Source organism: Eremomyces bilateralis (genome assembly GCF_010015585.1).
Source record: "Eremomyces bilateralis CBS 781.70 unplaced genomic scaffold P152scaffold_4, whole genome shotgun sequence".
NCBI lineage: Eukaryota > Fungi > Ascomycota > Dothideomycetes > Eremomycetales > Eremomycetaceae > Eremomyces > Eremomyces bilateralis.
In genome coordinates, this window is record NW_022985070.1 from 107604 (window position 1) to 133305 (window position 25702).

Below are 25702 nucleotides of genomic sequence, written 5' to 3' on the forward strand. Positions count from 1 at the left end.
ATTATTCCGAATTGAGCTGACCGGAATTTGGATGCTTAATGACTGTTGTAAGTTGTTTAGGGCTGATTATACTCGAAAAATTTAATGGAAACAACATTGTTGACGAAACTTTTGTCGATCCAGACAGGGGTGATATTCGTCCACTCACCACTGGAGCTCAATGAAATGTGTAGCGAACCGTAAATACGAGCAGCTAATCACTAATGGTTCCGTTGTTCTACGGGATTGTAGTATGGGACTCTTGATGACCTCAGAACATGAGATCTTCGTTAATTGGTAATTGTGTAAGGGTATTTCTGACAGTGACAAGCGCATGCCTTATGCGTCGTTTCAGATGGAGACGATAGCGGTCAACCCTATGGACGTTATGACTCAATACCCACCCCACCTTCGATTGAAGCGTTGTCTCTCTTGCTTCAAACCCTCTTTCCGTGCTCGTTTCCATGCAGAGCGATCCATTCTAAAGCTCTTTTCAAACCCAGAACGTCCTGTACTAGGCTGCACGACATCGGCAACCGTAGAGTCTCCTCTGGGTGTGATTGATTCCTCCACCATGACTGGCCAACCTTCTTGAACATCTTCAGGGTCATGGTATACCTCTGGTGCGAAGTTCGGTTCCTCGTCAACAGCTTCGTCTGAGACGTCATCTGCTCCGCCAAATGAGAAGGAGAAATCTTTCACCTTTGGCTGGCCAGTTCTCCGATATAGCTCCTCAAGCGGATGGACTTCTTGATGCTCCTCTGATGTGTGATGCTCTGTATCCTGTGTTTGTCCAACTGTTGGATTGCCCATGTCCTGATCCACCGTTGCAGTAGAAGCAGAATCTGATTCATTGGCACAGCCTTGATGGTGTGAAGATGCTAAATTTTCCTCGGCTTCAGGTTTGGATTCATCCTCCACAGAGGCGCCATCTTGACCATTCGACGGCTCCGAGGCATCGTCGTTGTTAGATACTGATTCATCTTCAAGCAATGGATCATCCATAACCGGCGAAAACTCCGCCGCGGTAGAGATGACCGACTCGCGAGTCGATTCCGCGGCATCATCATGACCAGATTCCGGTTCATCTTCATTTTCGAGGATTGCGTCGTCCATAGCCACCGAATACTCCGCTGCGTTAGGGATGATTGACTCGCGAGTTGATTCCGCAGCATCACCGGGGCCAGATTCTGGTCCATCTTCATCTTCAAGAAGTGTGCCAGCCATGTCAACCCCAAATTCCACTGCGGCAGAGTTGACTGACTCGCGGCCTGATTCCGCAGCACCATCCCCAGATTCCGGTTCATCGTCATCTTCAAGAAATGCGCCATTCATAGCAGCCGCGAATTCAGTAGCTGTAGAGGTGACTACCTTTGGAGCTTCTCCATCATCAACTGGCTCCGCCAGATTCCCCCACGGCAATGACTCCAAAGCATCATCACTGCCGGAATCCGATTCATCGTCCAGAAATGCCCCCTCCATGGCTGCCGCAAACTCCGCAGCGGTAGAGATGCCCGGCGTGTGACCTAATTCAGAAACACTATCGTTCCCCAATTCGGATTCCTCTTCATCAAATACCCCTTCCATGGCTTCCGCGAATTCTGCAGCGGTATAGATTGCTGCCGGTCGAGCTCTTCTGTCCCCAACGGCCTCGACCAAGGTCCCATCCTCTGCCACCCAACCCCCTCTAGACTCGTCGAAATACGTCAGAGGTACCGGGCCACCTCCAGGTTTAGAATCCATCCCAAGCCATGCCCGCCTCTTGTCGCCTCCGAATTCCACAATCGTCGCCTCTTTCCTGTGCGGCCTGGTCCCAGTGCTCGTTTTTGGGTCGGGTCCCTTAGCTGGTTGCTTTAGGTCGGATACCCGATTCGGCGGTACCCGCGTTTTGAATGCGCATCGACTGTACTGGAAGAATCGATCCTCCTTGCCGCCTTTCTGCTGGATGCGCTTGGGGATGATCCAGCCACGTTTGATGTGGCGTTCGTTGCCGTGACTGTCTCGCTTTACTTGGGAGCCTGTGAGCACCGACCCGAAAGGTCGGAGGGCTGGCAATGGCGATGATATCACGCCGGATGTCTGGGTGGAAATCTCCTCTTCGCTAGATTCTCTCCGGTCCTTCCAGGTCTCGGGCTTTGCTTTCTGGATCCTGAGCTTGCGGCCCTGGATCGTGGAGTGGTTGTACTTCCTGAGAAGCGCATCGGCGGTCCCTTTCGGAAGGCTCAAAAACCCAAACGAACCCTCTGGCTCGGCCTCAGATTTATGGATAAAAACATCTTTCACCGTGCCGCTCGAAAATTTCTGGCCGCCTACGAGTTTTTCTAGCAGGGATTCGTTCAGCGGCCTGATGTGTAGCCGCACATTGTCTTCGGGAGAAGACATCAGGTAGTAGGACGAAAGCACGTTCTATTTATGTGATTGACAGAGTTAGAATCTCATGAGATCCGTACTCGCCAAAAGAGTTGAGTGATGGTATTTTGATATGCGGTAAAGTATTTTAAGATATCTCACTTCAAATCCATGCCTGACGATGGGGCAAAAATCGATATTGATGCCTCAGGCGCTATATCCGGATTTCCACCGTCGCGTTTCAACGTCGCGTCCCCAAGTCGAGAGCCCTACAGCTCCAACCCCATCGCTCACCTCCACCCGCTACCAATTGCCGACCGTATAACATCGCAAACTCCTTCGCCATCATGACTCGAGCGCAGCAGACCATCTCAATAGCCCTGCTGATCTCCTCAGTACGCAAATCCCTTCCCACTCTCTGATCCAGCTAACCACAACAGCTCTACCTTGCCTGCTATCTCGGCCTCATCCCTTTCCCCGCGAACATTCAGAATGAGATAATACCCGTCGTACGTTTCCCTGTAGCCATATCACCCCACTCCGTCCGTCCATGGAGTACTGACAGTATTTCTAGCTTCCCTTCTGGGCGCTTGTGTCCTTCGGCGCATACCTCCTCTTCAAACTCGGCCTCGGCGTGTTCACCTTCAACGACGTCCCCAAGGCGCATCAAGAGCTGATGGAGCAGATCGAGCAGGCGCGGACGGAGCTAAAGGCGGCGGGAGTGGATGTTGATTGAGCGGAAGGGTTGCCTTCTCCGTTTCTGGCGTTTCGATGGAACAAGAATGGTGTACGATACGGTGTGTAGTGCCTGCTCCCCGGTGGGAGGATGAAGCCATAGCACCAAATATCACTTAACAACGTTATGGATACGATCGGGGCCATGAAGTTCATTGACAAGACGGCACTATTTGACAAATTTAACAGCTCTTGAGAGGGTACGAGGGGACCTGACCTGGTGCCACATCTGCGAATAGATTGGATAGATGGGGTATTCCCGGATCTCACAGCTGGCTCATCCCTTCTGCTTTGAGTCTAACCTTCGGAGACGACTGAAAGCCGACTACTTTCTGTGAATAGCGAACGAAGACCTACCACGAAAGCGATGGTCTAAATTATACCGTAACTCTTCCTTTATGGAAGAATAGATCACAAGAAGAGTTTTTAAATCCAATTGTGCATCGATATCTGAGTTCCGAATCCTAACTATTGATTCAGAATGATAGGACCAAATTGATTTTTTATTCCATTAGACAATACATCGCTAGTCCTCATCCAAGCATGACGTCGCCTTAAGAGGCTTCCCTTCGTCAATTCAATGGATACTCATAACCCAACGCCGTAATCAAGCCGTCTCCACCTTATAATACCCTAGACAACTCATTTCGTAGTGGTGAAATCAATCTCCTCGGCCGTTGATCCTCCCAGTTCCGTTCCACCACACGTGCACGAATCTACAACATGAGTTAACGCGATTCGAGATTCTACTCAATCAAACATAAGTACCTTGCGCTCGCTTCCCGCATGCACACGTGCTACTCGGGACGGTGTTCTCCTTGTCGCTACGTTTGCAGGTGCAGTGGCCCGCTTCCCTTCGCCCTGAAATCACCAGTCAGTATACGAAGCCAACTATATCAGACCACCACAGCCAAAGCAACTGAAGGACTCCAAAGAATCCTCATCCACATGGTTCTCTGCTAGGGGATTCCACGTACCACATGAGCAGGTAGCTCCCGAGACGGCGTTCTCAGCGACGCGCTTCTCGCAGTTGCAGTGCAGGGCGGGTTGCTTGCCGCAGGAGCAGGTGGCTTCGGCAGCGCAGATGCAGCCGGAGCCGGCGTTGGTGCGATGGCAGCATGCCGGGGGAGCGGTAGCGATGGGAGCAGGCATGTTGAGAAGGTTATTTGGTGGGTTGGGTGATGGATGGTGCGGTATAATATAGAGCTGAGCGGTGACGTGGATGTGATGTAGGGGTGGGTTGTGAGGTTGTGGGAGTGTTTCTGGGTGATTGGTTGGATTGGTAGATCGAGAGATATAGGTATTGAAGTTAGATAAAGAAGAAGGATATGGAATTAGAATCAGAGCAGAGTTGAGGCTCTTTAAATGCCTTTGAGAGCGATATCACAACAGGTGACGGTCATGTCTAAACAGTGGCGACGTCGACCATTCGGCCAATCAGAGCGAAGTTGATTGTCAGCAATGGCCCAGACTCACGATTTTATTGGATACACGCGGCCGACCAAGCCCCAAAACGGAAATCCACTGCCATGATCAACGCCAATTGCGAGGACGATGGAAGCAATAAACTTGGTTTTTTCACACTGCTCGGAAAGTTGGAAGGGCACACGGCATGGTCAGAGGATCCATTGATAATTCGTTCCTTTCTAGTATGCTAGGTATGCTATGCCAGTTCTGGATAGGTGCTAGCTACTGCTTGCAAATCACGCGGTCTATATGTCCATGATTCGATGCCTGTCGCCTCAATTTGATAACTATTGCCCTGACAACGCCAATGCACACTTCCTGAGTTCCCGTTATCGTACACCCTGATAATATGTCAACTATATGCACGAAGACTCCAATCCTCTAAAATACAACGTTCAATTCGTGGGCAGCAAGCTGTCGCTACCTGTACAAAGGAAATATGCTGTTTAGCAAACGGACGACAAGCTACGCTTCGTCCTCCTGAGCGGAGATGACCCGACCAGGGCATTCCTCGTCGTCGGGAGCATCACCTCCATGTCCGCTTTCCAGGACTCCCTTGATTTTGTGCGCCTGCGATCGCACTCGGCCCAGGCTCCAGTGCTAGCCCCCCGTGCTCCCCGCTGGGAGTCCGGCCGATCGTGCCATACGGGGTGAAGTACGCATGATCATCATGGAACGAGCCGCCGCTTGGGTATCGGTGAGGAGTTTGTGGGAAGGACGGATGCTGCGGCATGAAAGAGTGTTGAGTGTTGTTATTCGGGGGGTAGTGGTTACGGAACATGCTGAACGCGACGTTCAAGGCTAGAATGACTGAGCCGGCGAAGAGGATCATGAAGATCTTTAGGGGTGGGTTAGTAGGGGGTTGCTTTGTGGGAGGGAGGGGGTGGGAACTTACCATGGCCTTCCAGGAAATCGGCTCGATGAGGGAATTGAATATCTCGGCGAACATGCGGGCGCTGAGCTTGGCTCGGTAGACGTTGTCGGAATCCTGGTTCATGCAGTCTTTCCAATTTTGGCATAGCGGTTCCAATGCCTGGGTCCTGGCAACATGGCAATTGTTCTCTTCATAGTGCTTTTTGCACGTGGAGACTTCGTGGAGAATATTGATCTTGGCCGATTCGGCCCGCTGGTTCACGTCGTCCATGATCCCGGACCAGAATGACCACAGCGTGCGCATGAACATGAAGGCGATGAAGATGTTCAGAGCCAGCTGGACGTAGTACGAAAGGATGTGGGGGAGGTTAGGGTGGGATTCGAGGTAGGTGAAGAAGGAGGAGATGGAGGAGCCAAAGCCGGGCTTCGACTCGGGAGCTGTCGGTTGAGAATTCGCGTCATCGTCTGAGTCCTCGCTATCTCGAGCATGTCGCCGACGTCGTACGAGGGACTTCTTCTCGGTATCCGCCGCCTTTGTTCGCCGCTTCATAATTCGCCGCTCTCCCTTAGTAGAATATGAACTCGATTTTGGGCTGGAGGATATCAATTTCCTGAAATTCATCCAGCTGTCTCTCCGCCCTGATTTCTTCGGGGCGCTCTCATCATCGCTTCCTTTGAACTTGACCGGAGATCTTGGTCTTGCATCACCGCCCTTAGCTTTGATTGCACCGAAGGCCATGGGGATTCCTCCCGGGGTGCCCTCACTATCCGCAAAACTGATGTCCGGTGTATCAGGAGTCTCTCCCCCCGATGACACCTCAACCTCGAATTTCCGCGGGGTCGTGAACTGAGGGCCCAGTGGGGGTCGTGGTAGCGGCTTGTTTCGCTCGGTCGAAGGCTGGGAGAACAAGAATGACTGGGAGGTTGGTTCGCGGAAGGAGGTTGGTTCAAATTTGGTGGGGGAGTCAAAAACACTATGCGGTCCTGTGCATACATTGTCAACATCATCGGGTATTCACTATCCACGAAAGTCATGGAGACACATACGTTTCTTCACCGTGCCGTTTTGCGATTCCTGTTGCTCTGCTCGTCGCTGGGCTCCTGTTCGTGCAAGGGTGGCGAATGGAGAAGATTCGTCAACAGGTCCTAGGCCATTGGTCCAGGTGAAGTCCATAGGCCCGCCGTGAGAGCGTCGATCCATTTTGATAAGCAAAGACGAAGCAGAAGATTAGGGGATGGAGGGGAGGTTATGGAGCACAATCCGTGGTTCATATTTGATGTTATTCGGGTGTTGGCCCAGTAAACAACAAACATGCAAACATGGATGATGGAACATGGAAGTGTCGGGTATCACCATAAATAAATGAAAGACAGGGGTCGAACCGATCATCCCTGTCTATCACCAACCTCACTGACAGCCTGGCAGCACTGCTCACTCACAGAACACTGATTTACAACTGTACTTCATCAAGACATCAACTCGGCTTGAACATGGCACTTAGAACCATCACCGCATGGTTGGGTTGACGCCGAAACCATAACCTGGGTTTTTCTAAGACGAAGGATGCTAGATATCATGAAGCTGGACTCGAGTCATTTCCCACAGCATCTATCACTAGTCGCTACAAGCATCGATGTTCATCGGCACCAAACATTGATTAGAAAGCCAAATTATTCATAGGGCCGAATTTCATTCTTATACCAACTTATCTACCATACCCCGGTGTGCCTTGGTCCATGGCTCCGAAGCAGCCCATCTTTCTCGCGAACAGGAAGGTGCTTCCACTCCTGTGCTCCAACGTTGACAGTGTGAATTCTACTTTAATAATAACTCGTTCATCATGAAGACAGTGAGGTCAGATATGGTATGACTGGAGTGTCAAGGTCCCCCACAAGTCATTAGTTTGCGCAAATCCAAAATTTTCCCGTTGCATTCCACTGCGCCTGGCCAGATGTAGGATACGTCAGTACGGAATTTATCGACATTGTGAACACAATAGTCTGCTAGGCACCAATCGCAACTGCAGATATTACGGATGACGGCCTATTTTTTCTCGCAGAAGTATTCTGAATTTGATCTATCCTTGACTAACCAACACTCAGGAATTGAAACACATTGAGACAGTTGGAGAGGAGCGAATTGGGACATCTTGATTGATAAAGATCTTGCCGAAAGTATTATTTGACGGATTCCGGTCACCGTTCTTCCTAAACGGGGCCTAATCCGGAGGACAAAAAAGCAAGGAACGTATTCGATATGGTATTCGATACGGTATACTGAAAGAGTTGACTGAGTAGGTATACTGGCCGAGGCAACGAGCTAACATATAAGTAGTTCTGGTAAGTTTTTGAATTCATGGAAATTTGGGGGAAACATTTAGTGCTGACGAAGAGTTGGATTTCCCAGTTCCACATTTGAGAACAATATATATTCATCTCTTCGGTTCATCCAACCTGTCTTTATATGCTGTATTCCGGTTCTAAAATCCACCGAAAACTTGTATGACAGTACTTAGTTACTTAGTTATAACTAGTTTGTCAATCGTTCAGGGGTGCGGAGGGGGAATCAAGACATGACTTCGTGATTGCTAAGTGAGCACGAAGTATACCAGTTTTCAACAGCTGCATATCACAAGATGATAAGGAATCTGCGATGTCTCGATTGTCCAATGATATTACAGCACGGCTAGACTCACAGCAGAACTACACGAAAACACCAGTAAAGCTCATCTAGTGTGAAACCGAACTAGGGGGTATAGCTCTCCATAAACGATGCCACGCCATGTCGACTTTCCACCCTAGCCTGTTTCTAAAACAAACTCCAGTGGTATACCAACCCAAACTAAACGGCAGTCACACCCTTCTGAGTGTCCCGCAAAAACTCCTGCAACCAATTCGTCCAGCCCCTCGCAGCTGACGACACGCTCAGTTCGCGAGGGATCACCAACTGGGCGCCTCGGCAGCTCAGGATCTGCTGGACGATCTGATCCGCCACCGTTTCCGGTTTGAGTAGATCTCCAGAGTGTTTCTTGATGGCCTCGTCGTACGTGGTGACAAGGGGAGTGGCGGTCCAGCCGGGATGGACGGTCGTGACGACGACGCCGTTGGATTTGTAGCGGTGTCGGAGCTCTTGGTTGAGGCCTATAGGGGTCAATGAACAGAATCTAGTGCGTCGAGGGAGATTGACATACCTTCGCTGAAGGCGAGGACACCGGCTTTTGTGGCAGAATAGTCTGTGATACCTGCGATGGAGACAAAGCTGGCCAAGCTCGCTACCTCTACGATATGGCCCTTGTTCTTCTTGAGCATGTCGGGCAAGAACTCCTTCACGGTTGTGAAGTGGCTCATGATGTTTACGCCGAAGATCTTGGTCAAGGAACTGTGGTCGATGTCGATGATGTGATGGGGGGCACCGATCCCAGCATTGTTGATGAGGATGGACGGCGCCCACCAGATCTGTTTGATTTCCCGGGCGGTGGCTACGATCTCTTCCGGCTTTGTCACGTCGCATTTCCAGTACTTGACGTTCTTATCTGGTGATCGAAGTCAGTAAAGCGAAACCCATCCGAACTCTAAGCTCAATTGACCTACATCCTTTCAGCTCTTTGGGCAAAGGCTGAATGTCCAGAATTGCAACCTTGATACCCTTCTGCTGGAGGCCATGAGCCACCAAAAGACCAATGCCGCTACATCCTCCAGTCAAGACCGCCACTTCCCGATCCCAGACCCATTCCTTCTTATTCGCGCTCAATCTCCAGTGATTCAACGCGAGATCGCTAAGGAATCGGTTCGCTTTCGCGACGAGGCCGAGGATAAACAGCCATTGCAGCGCTTTCGCGACCTTGGGTACCTTTTCTTCGGATAATACGGACGTCAACACTGGAACAAGAGCGCCTTTCACGGACTCGGGACTCTTTGCCAGCGCCCACCATAACGGGCCGGTGAACAGAGGGTCCAGGAGGGCTCGCTGGAGCTTGCCATTATAGATGGAGAACTTCTGGACGGCTGTCATGGTGTGGTTAGAGGGAGGATGATGGTTGGGATGGTTCACAGGAGCACTCACATGGAAATCTACAGCGGGGGAATGGTTCATATACGTTACGCACGCAACTTGTGATTGAAACGCAAGATGGGCTCCATCGCTGCTTCTACTAGGATCGTCACCCCTTGGCCCTTGCAAACCCTGAGTTGACGTCCAAGCTTCAAACCTCGGTTGGGGAATCCGGGGCAAGCCCGTGATCTCGTCAAGAATCGAAATCGACCGGTTTAGATTTCATAAATTCACATGCGAATACGGAGTCAAGCAAGTTGGTATTAGTTTTGACGCCTTTATTTCCCATGCCACTACGTAGTACACTAGATGAGTTGGAGAGAATCTCATTCCTGGAAGATATTCGAACAGCAAACGCCCGCCCCATCTCCCTCTGCTCCAGCAATGAACTCCGGACTCAATTGAAGGAGATGTATAGATCCATCCTAGTTGCGGCTTGAATTCCATTCCACGGAAAGTTACTTCTATCCCAAGTTGCGTCTCAGCTTCATTAGGTACACATCGTCTTCCCTCGAAAGTCACCATGGCCCTTCCGTTCACGGTCCTGAGTCGTGTGGCACCGTCCGAGATCGAACATCAACCATCGTGGTCGTCTTTAAGGGTTGGTCTGACGTGGTTATCAAGGAGGGAATAATCCGGCCTGCTGAAGCCGCCACCCGAGTTGGGTTGAGGAAGTTTTGGTACGATTCGCTGGAACTTTTCAGATGTCACCAATCCGGTCCACTGTTGCCGGGGGGAATCGAGGTAAACGGGATCGTCATTCCCAGTTGCCTCTAGGATTTCTTGACCGTAGAAGCCGAATATATAGAGGAAGAAGCGTAGCAACTTCTGCCCGTCCGCTAGGGGCAACGCCTGTCTGTCGGCCCGAACTATGATTATACTTCCAATACTGACCATTTCGGAATTGGAGGACTACTAAACGTTCGTGAATAGGGATCAGCAACCCCAAAAGGATAGATTGCTGGCCAGTTGGCAAAGCCACTGCGGAACTCGCCGTCTGGGCCGTTTTCCCACGCATCAGGAGTGAGACTGCATTTCCATCGACGTAGAGGAAAACGGACAAGCTGTGAGGCTGGTGTGATCGGCTCCGCGAAAACGAAGTGGTCGTTCGGAACGTAGACACTAGGCAGCCTTGAGGAGGGAGGCACCAGACGTAGACTGATCTCCTTCTCCGTTCACTCGAACACCTTGCACACACACAGCTAACCCTTTGTCTTGTCCTTGCGAACCACTCTGCTAGCATGGGATAGAGAAGCCATCTTGCGGGCCTAATCGTTCCCCGGGGTTCCCGTATCCACGGACGAAATGGAGGAGGTACAGAAAGTCGTGGGCAGTGACATCTTCATGCTCAGTCGGCTTATATCCGTCCCCTTTGCGCTTCATAACGAAAAGAGGCCTTTCCAATGATATGGAACCGGGGACTGTCGAATGAGAACGCGCGGGGCCACTGCCACGACCGTAGAGCTGAGATGCGTGTCCTTGATATCTCTCGCACAAGAGAAAATCTTGATCGTGTGTTCCAGTTTCCGGCCGCGAATCCTGTTCCAGCGGAATGAGATCACAGCTGGAATTTGTTTCAGTGGTTGGGATTCGTGATGCCTCCAATCTGCCAGGAGGCGATCATCGTCCCTCGCGTCACCACACATCTCGTCCGTTATCCTTCACTTCGGCCAAACAGAATCCAGCCAACTTTAGGCTGCATCCATTATGACGGAAATATAAAGCTGTGTTGGTGTTGATCACTGGGCCGGTTCCCGAGATCTTGAATTTAGTTGCAGACAAAGCGATGTTCAGGCCAATCCGGTCGTTGGCATGCTTTCGAGCAATAGGCAATTCACCTGCAGCCGCTACAGTTGTTTGCATCGGGTTTGCTGCAAATTGCACAGAGGACCATGGTGACAGCAATGCTAGGGTAGCTTGATGCTTCGAAAAGGCGTTCGAGGTTTTTGATTTGGGACTCTTCTGCTTCTCAGTACAGGCCTTTCAACAATGAACCGCAGTGGAGATTTTCAACTAACTACTTAACTGTATGTGCTTAGCTTCATCTAGTACCAAAGAGTTGAAAATCCGCTTATGCCCAATGTGATGTGTAGATTCGGGTTTGGGAGACTATGATAGGTATTGGACTCTCAAGTGAGAAATGACAACATGTAAAGGGCGAAGAGGTTGGAAGTGGGAGGTGAGTGAGAAGAAGTGTAATACACGTAAATAAATCAGCGATGGATTCATGGTAAGAAATCTGGGATTTAAGTTAAAGTTACCCAATTCACCTTGCCAGAAACACCAAGCCGACACCCAGCCAATAGGATTCATCGCCTCCAGCTAATCAACAACTGATGATACAAACTCTATCGAGAGCAAACAAGACTCTTTCATGACCAAAGCTGGGAAACAATCAACAACGGACCCGCAGCGGAAGATCGCGACTCCTGAGCTCTTCCTTGATAACCTTCCACCTGCCAACCTCCGTTTCTCGTTGTATCTCACTTATCTTCTTGCCCGATATTTTCACATTGGGAAGGGCAGCAAGCAGCTCACTGGCAAGCAGCCCCTGCGCTAGCTTGGGTTGTTTCGGCGGGAGAATAAGACACTCGTATAATGCTCCGGCAGTGAAGGCGTTGTGAAGGGAATGATCAGGGACTCTGATTCCAGATAGCTGCATTACGCGCTTGAGGACCTGCGGGGTGTTAGTATATTTAGCCATCTGTTGAAGGGGTGTGTTGGTGCCCATACTGCGAATTTTATCTCCGGATCAGCTAAGGAGAGGTTTCTCCAAGCCTCAATGTCTGAGTCCGCCACGGCAGTGTTTCCGACGATATCTTTGACGGATTTTGCAGCCTCAACGTCCTCCTCGTTCTCCACCAACTGTTGATCCGGCGAAGTCGGGTTTTGCACCTCCTCGGGGATGAAAGAAAGTCTTGCCTCTTCGCTTGGGAAACCTAGTGTCACTTGATTTCCATCCTCTGATACTCCGATTGTGGTAGCAAGGGCTACATCATTCACCGAGTCTGACGGCAGCTGCGAAACGCGTCGAACCGGCATCGACGCCGCTTTGATAGTGAAAATCTCCACAATTGCCCTATGCACGAAGTTCTGAATTTGGGCGGGGGATAGCTCGCGAGATCGAGGGAGGAAACTACGCGATGTTGTCAGAGAATGCGATACCGGTATAGTATCGACCGATGCGTACCTAGCGAAGGGTATCCGTTTTGAAGCCCGCCATTTTCTTTGCCATTCCTCCGTACCAACCCATTCGAGCCCATGCCATGTTTCGGCAGCTTGGTAGATATTTGGAGCTGGCGTTTCTATTGGAGGTCCCTCATATCCCTCATCGACCTCGGCGATTTCCTGGCTGCCCAAGGTTCGCCGTAGCTCATTCCGAGCTGGTAGAGATGTCGAAAAGGATCGAGATGGGTGTTTGCTCGGGTTTGACTGGCATTGTCGACAGACAAACTGGCATGGAGATGATCGCAGGTTATAGCCTCGATAAAGATCGAGGAGTAAGCGGTTTTGTCGCGCCATTTCTCGAACCTGCGTTTGAAGGAAGTGAAGATGCGATTCCAGATCTCGACTTCTGGACATTTGAAGTCGCATCAAAAGTTGAAGGGTTAGAGATGTTGAAGCCTCAGGCAACGAGGCAGAACAGCTAGTATGTCAACCACCACGATCTTTCTCCGCTGTGGCTGAAGACTCCCGCCGCCGGTGACAGGCGATTGGAATAAACATGCACCATGGTTGTTGTTCCAGGGTGTCTTTGATACTAACAATTCGAACCCGACGAGTCTAGCTTCTGGCACGAATGGGATGCCACAATCAACATCTGTGGGCTTCGCCTCCATGATATGAATAGGAACATCTAGATGGTCACGGAGCTTCATCCCACGCCGTCGATGCCCAGCGGATAGCCTCAACCCAAGACTTATTCACGAGTATAGCTCGTTGCACACATCTACACCGATCTGGGGATGTCCGCCTCAAGCAAAATGTCGTCCTCTACAGCAGGCGCCGGCCTGTTCAGCCGCGGGTCGTCGGGAAAGGAGCCTACTATGCGAGGTATTGTGCTCGTTGCATTTGTCATATTCTGTATTGACAAGGACTAGGACTGGTCTCCTTCATTGCGGATCTCAGAAACGCGCGAGCCCGCGAGCTGGAGGAGAAAAGAATCAATAAGGAGCTGGCGAATATCCGCAAGCAGTTCAAGGACGGCAAACTCAACGGCTACCAGAAGAAGAAATATGTCTGCAAGCTCCTCTACATCTACATCCTCGGATGGGAAGTCGACTTTGGCCACCTCGAAGCTGTCAATCTGGTCTCGTCGACGAAATACTCGGAGAAACAAATCGGATACCTGGCGGTGACGCTCTTCCTTCACGAACAACATGACTTGGTCCCGCTGGTGGTCAACAGCATCCGGAAAGACTTGATGGACCATAACGAATTGAACAACTGCTTGGCGCTTCATGCGATTGCAAACATTGGCGGAAGGGAAATGGGCGAGTCTCTTAGCGCAGATGTCCATCGCTTGATGATCTCTCCGTAAGGACATCTCCTCCTGCGGCGGTGCTGGTGCTAATTCCCCTTTAGAACTTCGAAATCGTTTGTGAAAAAGAAAGCGGCCTTGACACTTCTTCGACTATATCGTAAATTCCCGGAAATTGTTCAGAACGAATGGGCGGAAAGAATAATATCGCTGATGGATGACCCCGATATGGGCGTTGCCCTCTCTGTGACTTCTTTTGTCATGGCTCTGGTTCAAGAAAGTCCAGAGCAGTACAAAGGGAGCTACGTAAAGGCTGCAAGAAGATTAAAGAGCATTGTCGTCGACCTGGAGTGCGCCCCGGATTATCTTTACTATAATGTTCCTTGTCCCTGGATACAAGTCAAGTTGATGAGGTTGCTGCAATACTTCCCTCCTTCAAGTACGTATCACGCAACATTTGGGCCTCATAAAGCTAACAGTATTAGATGATACCCACATTCGCGACCTAATCAGAGATTCTTTGCGTGGCATATTAGATTCCACCATGTCAACGCCTAAAAACGTGCAGCAGAACAATGCGCAGAATGCTGTTCTCTTCGAGGCCATTAACTTGACGATACACCTTGATACGGAGCGCGACCTGATGCTTCGGATATCATCCCACCTTGGAAAGTTTATACAGGCAAGGGAGACAAATGTTCGATACCTAGGACTCGAGGCGATGACCCACCTGGCAGCCCGGAGCGAGAACCTGGATCCAATCAAGAAACACCAAAACATCATTATCGGCTCCTTGCGAGATCGAGATATTAGTGTACGTCGGCAAGGGTTGGACTTGCTGTACAGCATGTGCGACGCAACAAATTCACAAGCCATCGTCACCGAGCTGCTCAAGTACCTTCAGAGTGCGGACTATGCCATCCGAGAGGAGATGGTTTTGAAGATCGCGATTCTCGCGGAGAAGTACGCCACTAACATCCAATGGTATGTCAACGTCTCGCTCAAGTTGATCTCCATGGCCGGCGATCATGTCAGCGATGAAGTATGGCAGCGGATCATCCAGATCGTGACCAACAACGAAGAGCTCCAGGTGTACGCGGCGCAAAGTATTCTGAATTACGTCAAGCAAGACCACTGTCATGAAACCATTGTCAAAATTGGGGGCTACCTGCTCGGCGAATTCGGACATCTCATTTCAGAGAATCCGGGCTGCAGTCCGATAGAACAGTTCATGGTCCTGCAGTCGAAAATGCAAGGATGTTCGTCCAGCACCCGAGCCATTATCCTCTCCAGTTTCGTCAAATTCGTCAATCTGTTCCCCGAAATCAAACCTCAGCTCCTACAGGTTTTTAAGACCTACAGCCACTCTCTTGAGTCCGAGCTACAGCAAAGAGCATGCGAATATCTTGCGCTTGCGGAGCTTCCGACAGATGATCTCCTTCGGACGGTATGCGACGAGATGCCCCCATTCCCAGAACGAGCGTCGGCTCTGCTGTCTCGGCTGCATAAAAAACATGCCAAATCAAGCGACCGACGCACATGGGTCGTTGGTGGAAAGGACGCCAACGTGGATTCCAAGGAGTTCAACCTTGTTCAGAACACCGGGCTCAAGCGGTCGTTCACAAACGCATCGCCCATTCAGGCTCGACCCGGAAATGGTATCCCTGCTTCCAACGGCAAGGCCACAAATGGGACGTTCTCCAACGGACACGAGCTTGCTGGCTTGGATATGTCCGAATCAGCCCCCAACCTCGCCAGCACAACCCACCTCAGTCCAGACTGGGAAGTGGGCTACAATCGGATGTTGCTCCGTTCGGAAGGAATTCTCTACGAAGATGCTCAAGTACAAATCGGACTGCGTACCGAATATCGCGCCGACCGCGGCTGCGTCATTCTTTACTTCAGCAACAAGTCCTCATACTCAATAGGATCGTTCACGACAACGCTGGACAACCGTTCGGCAGAGAACCTGAGCTCCGACATCAAGAGTCTGCCTGAACCTAACATTGCACCGGAGGGTCAATCGCAGCAGATGATCATGTTCGAGGCCAAGAACGTCTTCTCCGACCCGCCGACAATTCGGATATCATACCTTGCTGGTGCCCTGCAGGCTCTTACCTTGCAGCTCCCCGTCGTGTTGCCCAAGTACATGGACCCAGCCGAGTTGTCCGGCGACGACTTCTTCAAGCGATGGAAGCAGATCGGCGGCGGGACTCGGGAAGCCCAGAAGATTATCCATGTGACGTCGAGAGACGGGAGGGTTACTCCGGAATCTACCAGAAAGATCGTGGAAGGGTTCAAATGGGGCATTCTCGATGGAGTCGATCCTAATGCGAAGAATATCGTCGGGGCAACGGTGGTGCACACGAGTGCAGGAGGGAAGTTCGGTTGCCTCATGCGCCTGGAACCCAACTATGAGTCGAAGGTAGGTTTGGTGCTCTGAAAGTCTTGCACGGAATACTGACGTAGTCTAGATGTATCGGCTCACGATTCGGGCAACAGACGAGGGTGTTCCGCCGGTTCTGATGAAGATACTGGAGCAACGCTTGTCGCAGGGGTCATGATAGGATGGAAACTGTCATATCATATTTGGGCAGCATTGCCTACATATCAAGAACGTTGTTTACTAGCCTTTTTGGTGCGACATAATTGCGAGGGGTCGTACCCCGGGACTGGTGGAAAATGACTTGAGCGACGTGATAGGTACTCAGGAAACATTGTGGTGATTAATCTCCTTCTTTGTTCATAGTTTTCATATTCATCTCACTCATGAGAAGAGCTATGCGGTCATGACGGCTGGGATTCCGAAGCATCCTCTCGAACCTTGGCCTCCTTTCTCGGTGGCCTTTCCCCGAATATCGTACTCCCTACCCTCACTTCGCTACTGCCCATTGCAATTGCACCTTCATAATCGGAGCTCATTCCCATGGACAAATCTAGGTCCTCGGGCTTCAGCCCTAGCTTGGAAGCAACTTCGTCCCGCGTGCTCCGCAATGTGATGAAATCTTCGTTTTCATTCTCCAGCGTGGTAGCAACTGACCGTGCAATCGAGCCGATCGTCATTAGCCCGGATAGACGCAGATGCGGACATGAAGAGATGATATGTTGGCATAGAGCCGGTGTCTCGCTCGGCTCGCAGCCACTCTTATTCCTCTCCCCAGATGTGTTGACCTGGACAAGCACGCGTAGCTTTTCATCCAATTCCTCCGGCTTGCTCTCATTCTCCGTTTTCTGAGCATTAGGTGAGTTGGCCAACGCGGCCCGTCCCTTCTCGAGAGCATCCGCCTTCTTTACCTCATCTACGCTAGAGACACACCATAGGTTCGGGATGCGCTCGGCAAGCGGCTTGCACTTGTTCGTCTGTAGTCCTCCGATGAAGTGCCATTTTATCGATCGGGGAAGGATCGCCGCCTTCTCCTGCAACTCCTGCACATAGTTCTCGCCGAAATGCGATTGCGGGTTGGACGATGCAGTATGTAATGCGAGGATGTCATTTGCTGGCTTGAGTTTTGAAACAGCCACGAGGCGCACCTGAATTTACACATGTCAGCCAATTTCCATGTGTTGAAGAATGCTATTCGTGATTCAAATACCTGCTTACCCTTGCTGGCACGGTTTATGCTCTTGAGCACTTGGGCTATGTTCTCGCTCAACTGAGCGGTTCGTTGCGGATTGATCTGCATGTCGGATGCCATTGTTCTGGGGAAATCTCACATCAGGGTAGCCCTGCAACAGATCCTTTGAGCGCTAAGATAATTGTCGCATGAGACTGTTTAATGCATGGGCTGTAGTAGATGTAGATACTTCAATTGTTGATCCGCTGATGAACTCCACTGTCTATGATATGGTACTTGGACGCACGTGACTAGATCTTTCCTCATTCCGGTTTTGATATTGCTTTGAAATTCAACTTTTATAAAAGGTTTTTTTCGTAAATAGGCTTTGGTGTAAACACTAGACACCCACTCGTCTATCGTCGACAGTTATCTGACTCCTGATGCGCCTTATTCCAGAAAGCTGGTGGAGTCGTGATCCGTACCACAAGCATTTACCTGGAGCATATCATTAACTATTATTACCATATGGTTAACTACCCCTATTTGCCTTGAACAGTTCAACTTTAGACAACGACAAACGTCATCAAGCTGTGCGCTATCTATCCAAGCCGGCGAACCTATCATCCCCATCCCCACTCTCCTAAACTTCTTTGAACCCTGCTCCGCAGGTTCCAATATGGATAGCAATATCCAATGCATCGTAGCGCCCCGTCCATTATACTCAGGCGTGAAGCCTCCTTTCTCCTTCTTGCATAAGATTTAGGATAAACTATCTCTGACGACCATGACTCTACTCCTAAGTCTCTAGGGTCTCTTAGTCCTCTCACTTCCCGGCCCTTTATCTCTGATTCCGAAGGATGAATTCGATACCTGTCTGGCTCGTCACGAAGTGATGCGTTGACGCAAAGATAATCAAGCCTGCTGCGCTGCTCTTCTGGTTGCAAGTCTATTACCCAAATATGCACATCATCGCTTGTATCCATGCTGGGTTTTCCAGTGACATTCTGTTTGGGACCCAGAGTGGATCGAATTCCAGGCGTGGTATTGCCAGCAGAGCTAAGCCATACAGATTGGTTGGTAGATTTCGGTTCTCTCATCATCGAAGAGCACAAAGCCAATCGCCTCATCGAATGCTTCACTTCCGACCAGATGTACGTGGTGAAGCGATCAATTTTTCATATAGCATTCCCACAGAAGCCTCGACTCAGGCGAAAATCTCGCATCTTGACGCAGCCATTTTCACCGCCATCGCTTCCCTCCCTTCCCCTATGGAATAGCAGAGGCCTTTACACGCCGGAGTGGTGCTCGGCAGCTCAACTCGCCACACTCGGATATCTCGACATCTCCTTCTACGACGCTCACCCCTCTGAAAGAAGAGATATTGCGTCTTCCAGAAAAACTTGCCCACTGCCCGGGAGGCGTCCTCCTCAGGGGCTTGCTTTCCGGCAAACCCCTGAACTCCTCCGCAGCCGAATGACGCCTTTCAGTATGTGATGGGCATGGTTCTTATGCCACAATGGAGGTTATGAAGTTGGAGACGGAAAATCGTGTTTTTGTCTTGTTTTTTCCTACTCACGCTTCCTACCTCCTCCAGCCCTTTGATGTTGCATGTTTTTCACCCCTGAAGTCAAGATATTATAAGGAACCCAGCCAACTAATCTTTCTTGATGGTTTAGCACCTGTTAAAAAGTATAAATTTATATCTATATATCACGAATCATGAACCTAAGCTCTTAATATATATAATATCCGTGCAGAATTCCGTAGAACCGGAATGGTCCCATATAACCCTTAAAAAGTTATTGAATAGCACCCAATTGAATCAGAATCATAAAATACTACGTCCTGTAATCCCCGAACCCAGTTTCTCTATACCATTCAACACACCGAAGGGGCCGAGAGACGTATATCGTCAAAAATTCTATGGGATGAGACCGAGAGATTTCAGGCAGTTTCAGGGGAAAGTCGCGAAGGCGATTTCGGACAAGAACACGGAAATCGCACAGCTCAAAGCGGAGGTTCTAAGACTACAGAACACAGTGACAGCTCTAGGCGGGCCTACGGGTTAAAAACGGAAAAGGGTAATACCCAATCCGAATGAAAGATTTGTCCAACTTGAACAAATTTTTGCGGCAGAGGAGGCGGCCAGGGAGGCGGAGGAAAAGGCGACAAAACGTGCAGAACAGGTCACGGCAACTACAAGATTCTACGTTCGAGCCCATGTATTTAGAATTTCAAGTATATTAATAGAAAATTATATGGTGGCTGTTGAATTACGCAGATTCTATATTACTGCTCCGTGCCATTAGACTTTTGAGGGGGTGCACGGAAACCGAAGGTGTTGACTTAACGCTGAGAATGGTGACGGGAGCAGTTGCTGCTTAAGAGTAACGTCTTCCAAACGAACGATATTATCACAAGGCAAACAATGGCAATATTGTGGCCACGATTTCACCGCGGACTTTTGAGCTCTAGTGAGATCCTAACTAGGTAAGAAGATATAAAGTTGCTATCATGTCGGGTGCCGATATCGCTGGAATTGGCGGATTGCCTAGTTTACCCACACTTCTCCAGGTATTAATACCATATCTCCAGGTGTACTGAGTACTCAACCGAAGGTTCCTAAGTTACCATACGTCCATACCATATGGAAGTGGGACATGGGGGACCATTTTTATTTCTCCCCATGGGCCGACCGAAGTTGACCCGAACGGGCGCAGGAATCAATCAATCAATCATTTTTATTTTGGAGAACATCGTCACTTTGCAATGCTGAATGGTGCTGGAACCTCGTATCGTGAGTTGATTTCTGCTGAATTGTTTATCCCAACAATACCACCCCAGAAACTGACCCTATAGCCCCCCAGCACGCTTGAATGGGACAGACTCTGCTCTGTGCTAATTAGGAAATACAGGATTGCGCGTGCTAGAGCGGAGTATCGTACTCTAGCGTAGATACCGTGATACGTACCGTTAGCGGATTACCAACGAGAATTTCCCCTCACCACTCATCAGGATCCAATCGTTCCGATTTAGCTTGAGGTTTAAGTGAGCTATTGCTAGGATGTGAACGCCGGGCGAAGACGTCGCAGCTGTCAACGGAGCAAGCGACCAATTACCTCCCCCCATCATTACTAGTACACTGTGTATATGGATTGACTGTAGTACAGAATGCAGAGGCAAGGTCTCAAGAGGGAATGATTCGGCATACCGATCATGACTCGTTCATGCCTTGGATCTCGTGGTCCTAGCCTTTTGGTCGTTCCTCGTTTTGCTCGGCATGTGTTTTCGTCTTACTCCCATTTCTGGAATGTCTATAGAATAAGGTACCTTATGGAAACCTCTGAAGCACTCTGGGCATCACGACTTACATGCCCCAAAGCTTAGGCGAACGCCAGCAGATCTCAGCTAGCAGAAAATATCGCGAAGAGCATGGGATACTTCAGGAATCGGGATGTCGCCACTTACCAGACAGCACATCTTCGTTTTCAACAAGCTGCTGATGATATTACATACCTCATCGAAAATAATCGGTCTGAGCAGTGAGCAGCACTTTTCATCGGCTGGGGCTACTGGAACAGACCCAGACCACGAGGTCTCAAAAATTACCTAGCGAATCCGGGCTGCAGGTTGTTCCCTTATTTCCGGGTTTAAATCTTCCAGTTCAAGCCCACTATTTGAGCTTCAATTCGCTAGCCCTACAACAGGGAGCATGAATCGTTCCCGGCCAACATCGTGGGCCCCCCAGCAGTTCGCGGGGAATTGGGGATACGCTACCACCCGCTTTCCCTCTTTCACCTAGTCACTCTCTACATCATGAATCACTATCCTGCCTGATGGAACTGAATATGTGCTTCATAAATGCACGCAATTCGTTGCCGACTTCGTGATGCTCAGGGGAGCTCCCCGCACAATCTAGACTTGGCATATCTGTAGACCTCCATACCCTCGGGTTTAAGATAGGTATCCAGACTTGCCTGGTGTCTGAGAAGCCATTCCCCGCTTATGCTTATCGTATAAGTAACGACTTGACCTTTCCGGTGCCGCATTGAAGTCATTTTGGTTAACGCTTCATTCTTCCGTCCTTTCTAGTCAGTCCCAGTAACTCTCTCTTGGTTTGACTTGGGATATTTTATTTGCTTCGTCGATCGCCATCATGTCACAGGAGAACAAAGTCGACACTGATGTTAAGGATGATAAGGAAGCTCCACGGGTGATCGTGGAGGACCACGTGAAGGCGGCGACTGTGGACACGATCCATGGTGATGAGGCCATGAAGGTCCTGGCGAACTACCGCGGTGAGGAGACTTGGACCGAAGAGGAGGAAAAGAAACTCAGGCGCAGAATCGATTTTAAGCTGATGCCCATCCTATGTATAACCTATGGCCTTCAGTTCTATGATAAAGCTATGCTATCTCAAGCCGTAAGACAATCGCGCTTTGGGTCCTTGTTAACCCACGAACCATCATGGCTGACAGATCCTTTAGGCGCTCTTTGGATTGCGATCCGATTTGGATCTCAATGTTGGGGATCGATACTCCTTTTCCTCCGCCATCTTCTACTTGGGATTCATTGCCGGCTCCTATCCAGCCATTGTTATGGCGCAACGATGGCCGATTGAGCGAGTTGCTGCTGCCATTGTCATCATCTGGGGCGGTTGTTTGCTGGCAACAATTGGCTGCACGACATGGAAACATCTCTACGTACAGCGCTTCTTCCTAGGATTTCTCGAGTCAGGCATTTCTCCAATGTTCATGATGGTAGTTGGCGGTTCGTGAAATACCTAGAACTGATAAAAATCTCGGCAAAAGCTAACGGTAAGGATAGGATGGTATAAGAAGGATGAACAGGCATTGCGAATGGGTAAGTGCAGTCTATATAAAAGAAATATCTCCGTCTGATTGACGGGCAAAGGTATGTGGTACTGCTGTACCGGTTACATCTCTATGGTGTCCCCTCTGATTAACTACGGACTGGGCCATATTAAGGGGGGTCGTTTGAGCTCATGGCAGTACATGTACCTCGTTGCTGGTCTACTGACGGTGCAAGTTCAATCTTATTCCTTTAACATACATTGGGATGCCTGGCTAATGAGAATACTAGTATCTGGGGAGTCTGCATCTTTTTCTTCCTGCCTCCGGATCCAGTTCGTGCTAAGGGCTTTAATGATCGCGAGCGATATATTGCCGTTGCGCGCATACGATCCAACAATACCGGCGTCCGAAACACCCATTATAAGTTCGACCAGGTCGTTGATGCGCTCACAGACATTAAATTTTGGATCATGTTCGCCATGGCTTTCTTGATTATGATCGCGAACGGACCTGTGGCCACCTTCAGTCCTATCATAATCGCTGGTTTTGGCTATAGCACCCTTAACTCGTTACTCCTTACCATGCCAGCGGGAGCCATTATCGGTACGATCGAGTGGGTGGCTCCGTATATTGCTTATAAGGTCCCTAATACTCGAAGCTACATTGTTGTTGTATGCCAGGTCGGTACCATTATTGCCAGCTTGTTGCTTTGGCTCCTGCCGCGCTCTCAAAAGGGCGGCCTCCTTTTCGGCGTTTTCATCCTGGCATCATTTGGAGGTGGCTATGCCGTCCAGATGGGTCAACAGATTGCCAACACCGCTGGGTATACCAAGCGAAGTGTCACTAGCTCAGGAATCTTCATAGGATATTGCTTAGGTAAGTTGGCTTCAAGATACAGCTTCCGAGAACTTTGAATGTGCTAACAATGCCATTGCAGGCAACATTGTCGGACCTCTAGTTTTCAAGCCAAAGGATGCCCCAGCCTATGCCCCCGGATTCGTCGTTGTGCTGGTCACTTCCATCATCGCAGCAGTTCTGGCGATTCTCTATCGGTTTCTCTGCGTGTGGGAGAACAAGCGCCGGGACGCGGAAGGTGCCGAAGGATTTGAGCATGCTTATGACGATGACCTCACAGACCGGAAGAATCCGCAATTCCGGTACCAATTGTAGAAGATATGGGAAGAGAATTCGATTGTCCGACTATATATTCTATGATAAATCGTTTTCTAGTGTTAGTAACTTGAAAGGTTTCACTCATGGGATCGTGGTTCAAGGATCCTCATACCTACCTCAACGAGTCTCTATTACATGATATCATTTAGTGAATCCTGGTATGTAAAATTTGCCAGGTCCAATACAATCAGGAAAAAGAGATCCGCCATTTTTATGGATTGACGGATCGAGGGTAAGGAAAGAAACAGAGAGCGGTCCGCCATTGCGGACTGGGAATAAGTATCAGCACCAGATATACAACTGAACGGATAATGTTAGGAATAGAGAAACTGAGGAACGCCTCTCTTGGGACTTCTAGACTTCACCAGAGTACCAGTACGTAGTGCGATCGTGGTGTGCTCCAGACCTGCGAGCTTGTAGCTTCTCCTTCAGTGAGTATTCCTGTCTGGCGCTTAGAAGTGGTATTTATTGAAACTTATGCTGTACGTTTCCACTGCCTGTCTGCATTACATAGTTTGTTACTTTATCGGGCACAGCGATATATCGATTTGGTAAAGGAGAACCAATAGCCGCCACAACACCACAATAAGGATTAAGGACCCTTGAGCCTCTACCCCTGACAGCTGAGCACAAAGTTCAAAGCTTCGCATTGGCTTTGCAGGCCAGGCAACTTGAAAGTCTAGAACATCTGCCACGAGATCTTTGCAATTCGCATATTCAGGAGATTGACAGAGATCTTGCTTAAGAAGACGTGGTTTGCGTCATAAGACAGGATAGACGACTTCAAAGACATCCGCGCTCATATAGTATCAATTGCTAAAAACATCTGAGCCATTGCCCTCGATATATCTACAGCTAGTATGCCTTTCCTGCAAATATTTGAAATCGGCGACCATTTAGTCCCCATGACTTCGAACGCTGACCGAACGCCACCCACGGTCGAGACGCATGAGTATATTAACGAACAGTACCGTCGACATTTGCGCCGCTCATTTTCAAGTTCTGTAGCACAACCCGTCAGTCATTTCTTGTCTCGATTTTTTCCAACATCATGGTCAGCAAGATGATGGCGACTGCTCTGGCAGTCAGCACTCTCTTGTCTACAACATCTGCTCGTTGAAGAAGCGAAATCAAGACCTCTCCCCCCCATGTGCATACCCTTATACTGCATTTGTCTACTCAGGGTGCTATGTCGACAGCGTTGATAGCAGATCCCTTCCGTTGATCGCTCCACTGGAATTCGACAATATGACCGTCGAAGCATGCACCTCTTTCTGCAAGGTAACTTAGCACTCTTCAACCATAGCCCACGGAAGTTCATCAGATGTAGGGCAATAACTATCGATATGCTGGCCTCAAGTACTTCGGGCAATGCTTCTGCGGCGGCACTGTCCACAGTGCTGCTACACCAGAGTCAGATTGCAATTTTCCTTGCAGAGGGGACGAGACTCAAGTATGCGGTGATACCGATCGTCTGTCCATCTACCAAGATCCAACTTTCCCTGATGCAGACGGGGTCGCTGAATCTACGGACTATATGTCCCTTGGGTGCTATACGGAAGGATCGCCGGGCCGTGCTCTTGCTGTATTCTAAGATCAGTTGGACAGTAGCCAAATGACCACTGATCTCTGTTTATCCACCTGCGGCTATAAAGGATATCCGTTCGCCGGCACCGAGTGGTCTGGGGAGAGTTACTGCGGGACCGCGTTGGGGAATGGAACGAACCCAGTCGATGCGTCCCAATGTAACATGCCCTGCAATGGCAATCCTTCCGAAACGTGCGGAGGCAGTCGTCTGCTGAACGTATTGTGGCAAAGGGTATAGAATCAACTGACCCTTGCGAGGCTCCAGAGCCATCATCATCTACATCATCTACTACTATGAGAGTAAATAATCCAGCATTTTGAGTCGTCTTACTGACAGCTTTTGTTGGATGTCAACCACCGACATCCCCTCTGCTACTTATACTCCACCCCCTCCGCCGAGTAGCACGAAGACTACTACTCACATCCCAGCTCCTACGCCCTCGTGTCTTTGCGCCACTCCAGCCCCTTACGCTGGTACCAATGCCGTTGGCGGCTATCAGCTTCCTTGTGTCGGCTGCAATGACATGGGACCTAACCGCCACCAAAAGCCATTCAAGCTTTCAACGATAAGGACTTCGGAAGGTGTCCAAGTTATAAGAAAGATCGGCTCGAGGATGCATGCCAAGATGCCTGTACA

At 49.8% G+C, this 25702-nt stretch overlaps 11 protein-coding genes across 11 annotated transcripts; 4 read left to right on the forward strand and 7 right to left on the reverse strand.

Moving 5' to 3' along the window:
- Positions 1–40: 40 nt before the first annotated feature.
- P152DRAFT_455760 (uncharacterized protein) lies at positions 41–2467 on the reverse strand. The gene has a single exon (XM_033678859.1). It carries the CDS (start codon positions 2359–2361, stop codon positions 373–375), a length of 1989 nt encoding a protein of 662 aa, XP_033536352.1. The 5' UTR covers positions 2362–2467; the 3' UTR covers positions 41–372.
- A 208-nt stretch (positions 2468–2675) lies between these two features.
- Positions 2676–3064, forward strand: P152DRAFT_464695 (dolichol-phosphate mannosyltransferase subunit 3; the record flags this gene model as incomplete). The annotated part of the gene is made up of 3 exons (XM_033680582.1): positions 2676–2723; positions 2769–2837; positions 2903–3064. 3 exons carry the CDS (start codon positions 2676–2678, stop codon positions 3062–3064), a joined length of 279 nt encoding a protein of 92 aa, XP_033536353.1.
- Positions 3065–3477: 413 nt separating this feature from the next.
- Positions 3478–4415, reverse strand: P152DRAFT_455761 (copper resistance protein Crd2). Its single transcript, XM_033678860.1, has 3 exons — positions 4041–4415; positions 3832–3924; positions 3478–3779 (listed from the first exon to the last, which is right to left on the reverse strand). Exons 1-3 carry the CDS (start codon positions 4213–4215, stop codon positions 3706–3708), a joined length of 342 nt encoding a protein of 113 aa, XP_033536354.1. The 5' UTR covers positions 4216–4415; the 3' UTR covers positions 3478–3705.
- Positions 4416–4663: 248 nt separating this feature from the next.
- Positions 4664–6715, reverse strand: P152DRAFT_455762 (uncharacterized protein). Its single transcript, XM_033678861.1, has 3 exons — positions 6451–6715; positions 5426–6387; positions 4664–5368 (listed from the first exon to the last, which is right to left on the reverse strand). Exons 1-3 carry the CDS (start codon positions 6602–6604, stop codon positions 5057–5059), a joined length of 1428 nt encoding a protein of 475 aa, XP_033536355.1. The 5' UTR covers positions 6605–6715; the 3' UTR covers positions 4664–5056.
- Positions 6716–8071: 1356 nt separating this feature from the next.
- On the reverse strand, positions 8072–9449 carry P152DRAFT_455764 (NAD(P)-binding protein). The gene is made up of 3 exons (XM_033678862.1): positions 8995–9449; positions 8595–8936; positions 8072–8544 (listed from the first exon to the last, which is right to left on the reverse strand). The coding sequence occupies exons 1-3, from the start codon at positions 9413–9415 to the stop codon at positions 8246–8248; spliced, it is 1062 nt and encodes a 353-aa protein (XP_033536356.1). The 5' UTR covers positions 9416–9449; the 3' UTR covers positions 8072–8245.
- Positions 9450–10030: 581 nt separating this feature from the next.
- P152DRAFT_498252 (uncharacterized protein) lies at positions 10031–10789 on the reverse strand. The gene has a single exon (XM_033682279.1). The coding sequence runs from the start codon at positions 10695–10697 to the stop codon at positions 10212–10214; it is 486 nt and encodes a 161-aa protein (XP_033536357.1). The 5' UTR covers positions 10698–10789; the 3' UTR covers positions 10031–10211.
- A 666-nt stretch (positions 10790–11455) lies between these two features.
- Positions 11456–13018, reverse strand: P152DRAFT_411479 (uncharacterized protein). Its single transcript, XM_033676971.1, has 3 exons — positions 12645–13018; positions 12188–12590; positions 11456–12131 (listed from the first exon to the last, which is right to left on the reverse strand). The coding sequence occupies exons 1-3, from the start codon at positions 12974–12976 to the stop codon at positions 11850–11852; spliced, it is 1017 nt and encodes a 338-aa protein (XP_033536358.1). The 5' UTR covers positions 12977–13018; the 3' UTR covers positions 11456–11849.
- Positions 13019–13155: 137 nt separating this feature from the next.
- Positions 13156–16895, forward strand: P152DRAFT_455766 (Adaptor protein complex AP-2 alpha subunit). Its single transcript, XM_033678863.1, has 5 exons — positions 13156–13507; positions 13555–13990; positions 14039–14373; positions 14420–16359; positions 16409–16895. The coding sequence occupies exons 1-5, from the start codon at positions 13438–13440 to the stop codon at positions 16496–16498; spliced, it is 2871 nt and encodes a 956-aa protein (XP_033536359.1). The 5' UTR covers positions 13156–13437; the 3' UTR covers positions 16499–16895.
- On the reverse strand, positions 16517–17770 carry P152DRAFT_430637 (uncharacterized protein). Its single transcript, XM_033677396.1, has 2 exons — positions 17528–17770; positions 16517–17465 (listed from the first exon to the last, which is right to left on the reverse strand). Exons 1-2 carry the CDS (start codon positions 17627–17629, stop codon positions 16722–16724), a joined length of 846 nt encoding a protein of 281 aa, XP_033536360.1. The 5' UTR covers positions 17630–17770; the 3' UTR covers positions 16517–16721.
- Positions 17771–18331: 561 nt separating this feature from the next.
- P152DRAFT_498256 (uncharacterized protein) lies at positions 18332–19214 on the forward strand. The gene has a single exon (XM_033682280.1). The coding sequence runs from the start codon at positions 18473–18475 to the stop codon at positions 18983–18985; it is 513 nt and encodes a 170-aa protein (XP_033536361.1). The 5' UTR covers positions 18332–18472; the 3' UTR covers positions 18986–19214.
- Positions 19215–21647: 2433 nt separating this feature from the next.
- On the forward strand, positions 21648–23475 carry P152DRAFT_392419 (allantoate permease; the record flags this gene model as incomplete). Its single annotated transcript, XM_033676150.1, has 6 exons — positions 21648–21914; positions 21979–22261; positions 22319–22354; positions 22406–22533; positions 22587–23181; positions 23243–23475. The coding sequence occupies 6 exons, from the start codon at positions 21648–21650 to the stop codon at positions 23473–23475; spliced, it is 1542 nt and encodes a 513-aa protein (XP_033536362.1).
- Positions 23476–25702: the final 2227 nt, after the last annotated feature.